Source organism: Spermophilus citellus (assembly GCF_964194105.1).
Source record: "Spermophilus citellus genome assembly, chromosome: 2".
NCBI lineage: Eukaryota > Metazoa > Chordata > Mammalia > Rodentia > Sciuridae > Spermophilus > Spermophilus citellus.
The window spans coordinates 48,777,386-48,783,676 of NC_138183.1; the positions used below are offsets into that span (position 1 = coordinate 48,777,386).

Sequence of the window (6,291 nt, forward strand, 5' to 3'; positions counted from 1 at the left end):
CTCAGACGTGAAAGGTAAACTCACGTGACATTTCTTCCAGGAAGCATCTCTGAAAACCGTCTGTGAGGCAGAGTCAGATCCTGTTCTTCTGAGCTTGGATAACTCTCTGTGTATCCTTTTAAAACAACACTTATTATTGAATTTACCTGTAAGGCTAACAGCTCTTAAGAAAATAAAAATGCCTGTAGGATTCATGTCATTTACTTCGATTGTGCCTGAAACACAATCATCAATGAGGATTTTATTAAATATATAAATTTTACCTTTTTATCTAAAATGTGTGCAACAGACCCACATATTTAGTTGTCATTTCTCTATGAGTGCTACTCCTCTCTGCTGTGTTTTACTGGATAAATCTAACATATCTAACTCAGATACATGTGTTTTTAAAAATTTGATGTTAGCTTACTAAGCTTTACAGATTTGGTCATTTATAATTATTCTGTTTTGGGAGGAGCGGCGGCTGCCTGGGCTGCACACAGTTACGTGCTCCTTCCCATTCCCTCACAACGGCCCCAGCCCGCTCACCGGCTGTAGAAAATGGTGAAAGAAACCACTTACTATGATGTTTTGGGGGTCAAACCCAATGCCACCCAGGAAGAATTAAAAAAGGCTTACAGAAAACTGGCTTTGAAGTACCACCCTGATAAGAATCCAAATGAAGGTGAAAAGTTTAAACAGATTTCTCAAGCTTATGAAGTTCTCTCTGATGCCAAGAAAAGGGAATTATATGACAAAGGAGGAGAACAGGCAATTAAGGAGGGTGGAGCAGGTGGTGGTTTGGGCTCCCCCATGGACATCTTTGATATGTTTTTTGGAGGAGGAGGAAGGATGCAGAGAGAAAGGAGAGGTAAAAACGTTGTGCACCAGCTCTCAGTAACATTAGAAGACTTATATAATGGTGCAACAAGAAAACTGGCTCTGCAAAAGAATGTGATTTGTGATAAATGTGAAGGCCGAGGTGGTAAGAAAGGAGCAGTAGAGTGCTGTCCCAACTGCCGAGGTACTGGAATGCAAATAAGAATTCATCAGATAGGACCTGGAATGGTTCAGCAAATTCAGTCTGTGTGCATGGAGTGCCAGGGCCATGGGGAATGGATCAGTCCTAAAGATAGATGTAAAAGCTGCAATGGAAGGAAGATAGTTCGAGAGAAGAAGATTCTGGAAGTTCATATTGACAAAGGCATGAAAGATGGACAGAAGATAACATTCCATGGTGAAGGAGACCAAGAGCCAGGACTGGAACCAGGAGATATTATCATTGTATTAGATCAGAAGGACCATGCTGTTTTTACTCGACGAGGAGAAGACCTTTTCATGTGTATGGGCATACAGCTGGTGGAAGCATTATGTGGCTTCCAGAAGCCAATATCTACTCTTGATAATCGAACCATAGTCATCACCTCTCATCCAGGTCAGATTGTCAAGCATGAAGATATAAAGTGTGTGCTAAATGAAGGTATGCCAATTTATCGTAGACCATATGAAAAGGGTCGCCTAATCATCGAGTTTAAGGTAAACTTTCCTGAAAACGGCTTTCTGTCTCCTGACAAACTCTCTTTGCTGGAAAAACTCCTACCTGAGAGGAAGGAAGTGGAAGAGACTGATGAAATGGATCAGGTAGAACTGGTGGACTTTGATCCAAATCCATTATAATGGAGAAGCATATGAGGATGATGAACATCATCCCAGAGGTGGTGTTCAGTGTCAAACCTCTTAATGGGGCCAGTGAATAACACTCACTGCAGGCATTTTATATGCAGTAGTGAATGAGTGAAGGCTATAATCATAATATGCTTACTACTTGCTATTGTTTTTGTTTTAATATTCAATTATAGTAGTGTTTTAAAAGTTAAATGAAGAATAAACGCAAATATAAAAGCTCTGACTTTGCCCTGTATGTATGATGACTTCAGTGTGCAAGAAGTTGTTTAATACCTGCAAAAACTACTTTTAAAAAAGTTCCCCTAGCATCTGTTAGGCCATACCTTGTAATTGATTTCAGCTGTGTATGTGGACAAACTTAGAAATACTAGGTATATGTGTTGATTTCAGTGTATGACCCTTCATTGTTAAGCTATAAAATTAAAACTCTGTATTTAACTTGCAATCAGAAAAAGAAAACTTAAAAAAAAATAATTATTCTGTTTTCTTATCCTTAATTATTAATATGGTTTATTAGGGAACTTAACCTCAGAGTTTTCAGAGATTTTTCTGTAGCCTGTGGAGAGAGACTCAACAAACATTATTCAGAATCTAAGTTAATTATAGTCCCTGTTGTAATTACAAACACACTATACATTTTATTAACTCCTTCAAAGAATCTTAACTATATGAAAAAAGTAAAACTTGTTTTTGTAATAATTATGCTAATGTATTCTTGCTCAATATGTCTGCCCAACTCTGGCCTCTAATGGCTAAAATCTTTGCTTCAAAATCATCAGGAACCTCATACTAGCTGCTTTGCTATTGATTTAGCTCTCTTGAAATTGTTGCTGAACATGAACTTAAATGCAAAAGCATATGAATAAATTCATAGTATAAAACTTTCTTAATTTCAACGATGTATTGGCTTTCTAAGCTCAGTGTGTAGCCTGTACCAATTATTTCTTATATCCCTAGCAGACCTTTTATGGAGCACAGAAAGGTGGGAAGTATGAATAAATATTGGCTAATAGTTTTTAGGTTTTTTGTACACCACAATTTTTATCATATAAATAAATATAAAGGAAACTTCATTTGAAATGCAATGGTCTGTCTTCTCCAGCAACTTAACAAAAATATATTAAGGCAACTGATACTTGTGGTTAAATCTCATGGGAAATTCCTTGAATGACAGAATAAGTAACTGAACCTTTTTAAGAGTAAGCACAGAGAGAGAGACTTGTTGGAGAATTCTCCTAATACTGCTTTCTTACACACAGAATGAAGCATGTTTGGAAGTATTCTTGTTTTACCAATCATTGTTCTAGGAAAAAGCATAAAAAACTATGACTCCAGTTATTTAGGTAAGTAGAATTTTTTAAAAATCTATTTCTTCCATATGAAGGATTGTCCTTTTATTTAAGATGACCATAGACAACAAAAGTCCCATTAACTTTTTTTGGCAACAATAATTTATTTCAATTTAAAGTTGACTTGTTTGGCCTCAGTTTTTTTTTTATTGTTGGTTGTTCAAAACATTACATAGTTCTTGATATATCATATTTCACACTTTGATTCAAGTGAGTTATGAACTCCCATTTTTACCCCGTATACAGATTGCAGAATCACATCAGTTACACTTCCATTGATTTACATATTGCCATACTAGTATCTGTTGTATTCTGCTGCCTTTGCTATCCTCTACTATCCCCCGTCCCCTCCCCTCCCCTCTTCTCTCTCTACCCCCTCTACTGTAATTCATTTCTCCCCCTTGTATTATTTTTCCCTTTCCCCTCACTTCCTCTTGTATGTAATTTTGGCCTCAGTTTTTAATCCAATATTTCCTATGGTAAAAAATCATAGCAATATTCTGCCAGTTATTTAGTATTTTCCAAGTGTTCCCTCTCTCAGAAATGGTTAATCCAGTGTAACAGGAGGTTTTCTTGTTAGATGTTCAACGAAAGAGAAGGCAAAACTATTGCAAGGAGGCAAAAAAACAAACAAACAAAAAAAAAAAAAACAAGGACAAAAACATAGTTAGTTGTTAAATTCTCAGGGAGACAGTGATTTTATCCTTAACCCTGTGGCCTTCATCTGTAAACCTAATTATAATCAACTCAGGAAAACATAACTCCCAAGCCTCATAACAATGCACATTTCAATATTAGCTTCAGTGAAGAGAGAAGGACAACAAGGTAAATGCAAGCAGAATATAAGATTCGAAGGAGGGAAGTCAAGAATTCTAGCCAGCTTGTGCATTAGAAGAACAAATATGTTCTCTACAAACCGTATAATTCATGTAGAATTCTGATGGATAAAAAAAATAGAATAAATAATCCCCACTGATGACAATGACAGCTACTAGATGGCTTGCTTAGTTGAAGGGCTGTGATCTGGGATTTGGCATGCCATGTTCCTCTGCTTCATAGTTATGGGATGCTGATGTTTCTTTGGCTAACACCGGAAGCATGATGGGAAAACTCTGAAGGTAATAGCTGCCCACTGTATTATTTATGGTTACTTACTATATATTTCAATTCAGTAGACATATGCCTCTTGTACTCAAGCAAAGAACCTGAAATTCCAAAACGACACCTAAAACCAAACAGATAAACACAAGTTGGAATGTGTATTGTGTTTGCTTTTATGTGGCTTGACATACATGAATGAAAAAAATTGGGGCCGACCTTTATTTTTCATGCCTATGGGTTTAAGAGATACACATTACTCTGTTGGTCATCCTTGCCATTTATTACAGAAAATTTTTGTTCTATACTAAAAATTTAGAAAATAGTGATCCCTTGTAATCTACTAATCAGTGATAAACTTTTCAAAACTGTTTTTGAAATATAGCATACAAATGGGAAGAAACCTTATGAAACATAATCAGGTTTCCTATCCCTAGATGACTGAGAAATAAAACTTAGTATTGTCTTATAGATGGACATGCATACCCTACTGGTACATTGGAAAGTGGCTGCCTGCAGTGCCACAGCCCTGCACTGGGACTGGCCTGAAGACAGTAGAAGAGTGAACTTCTCCCTATAGGCAGGAATTTGAGCCATGCCTTTGGAAGTTCATTTTTCACAGGAAGAGAGGTAGGCAGAGGCAAAGATCTGTACTGACTTGTAAAATGTATGAGAGAGTTCAGCTGAATGGATAGGGACTTGGAAAGAACGCAATTAGAAAGGTATGTGGATAGACCTTGCTAAAGAGCATGGAGTATGAACATGTTTGTGACCTGTAAATTTCACCAAAGACATTCTTCTATACATTAGAATTTTCATAATCAAGGCAATTAGTTCTTTGGAGTGGGGCAGAATCAATTTCCTTCCCCAGGTATTGTTGTCTTTCACCAATTAGCTTGTAAAAGAAAGCAGCCACCAACGTAATTGCACAATGCCCCAGGGTATTCGTAATACTTACATCATGAAAAAGGCAGGTCTTCCACTTTTTTGGAATAGACATTCATTCTGTATATAGATTTGCCTTCCCAATACTTATTTCACCCATGGAGCTACAAAATGTTCTATCCCATCATAATTTTTCCCAGAAGCATTACTTCTATCTAAGAAACTCACTTCTCAGCAAATAAACTGTGGTTACAGAACTATGGTCATGGATCTCATTGATCTCCTTCTGTCTGTCCCCTATCTCAAGAAGCAACTGGAAGAATAGGGTGGTGGAATTATGTTTGAAGACTCAGATGCAGTGATAACTAGGTGGTAAAACCTTGCTGGGCTTGGGCAATGTTGATAGGAGATCGTATGGTCTCTAAATCAGAGTCCAGAATATGCTATTACTTTTCTCATAATTAGTATATATGGAACTGGGAAACAAGGAGTAGAAATATAATTGATCCTATCATTATCCCTGCCAACCTACTAGAATTTCTTTGCTGTTTGTCTCAGTATTTAAGTGACCTTAGAAAAAATAAAATTCCCCATAGGGAACACACAATGACTCTATTACACTCAAACTTGAAATTTTAAATGCCTATTCTATTATTATACATTCCTGATTTTGCATTTTAGTACATTCCCAGATTTTTCAAGGTCATTATAGGTCATACCAGAGGTATTCAAGGGCATATTATTTCCAATGAGCTTCCCCTAAATCTATTCTATTATTGCCACACATTTTAATTATTTGCAAATTTTAAAGAAATTTTTTTTCATTTTAAGAAATATATATTCTTTACATTTTCTTGATGCATTTTAATTCAAATGATTTTTAAAATTTTAATTTCACTTTTTTATACTTCTAAATTCTGTTGTAGATATCATTTCTTAATGTACTATTTAGGATGGATAGACAAGTAACAAAAACTCAATTTTTATTTGTCTATATAAGTCTTATTTACCTTTATTATTGAAATATTTTTCACAAAGAATAGGATGAAATGTTATTACTAATTTTCTCCAACTGTTTGAAGGAAAATAGTAATGCCCTCATCTTCTGGCTTCACATTTTCTATTGACAGGCTAGCTATTAATATAAATATTGGTTTAAGGAGGTTATATATATTTTTCTTGCTCTGCTTTTCACATCTTATTTTAGGTTTTTTAACTTTATTTTAAAATACTTATAGAATTGCTTTAAATTGCAAAAATATTATGGAATGGTTTTAAACACACACACATACAC

The 6,291-nt window shown here is 35.5% G+C and overlaps 1 protein-coding gene across 1 annotated transcript; it reads left to right on the top strand.

Moving 5' to 3' along the window:
- Positions 1-500: 500 nt before the first annotated feature.
- Positions 501-1,656, top strand: LOC308642894 (dnaJ homolog subfamily A member 1-like; the record flags this gene model as incomplete). Its single annotated transcript, XM_081282274.1, has 1 exon — positions 501-1,656. The coding sequence occupies exon 1, from the start codon at positions 541-543 to the stop codon at positions 1,654-1,656; it is 1,116 nt and encodes a 371-aa protein (XP_081138400.1). The 5' UTR covers positions 501-540.
- Between the last annotated feature and the right edge of the window lie 4,635 nt (positions 1,657-6,291).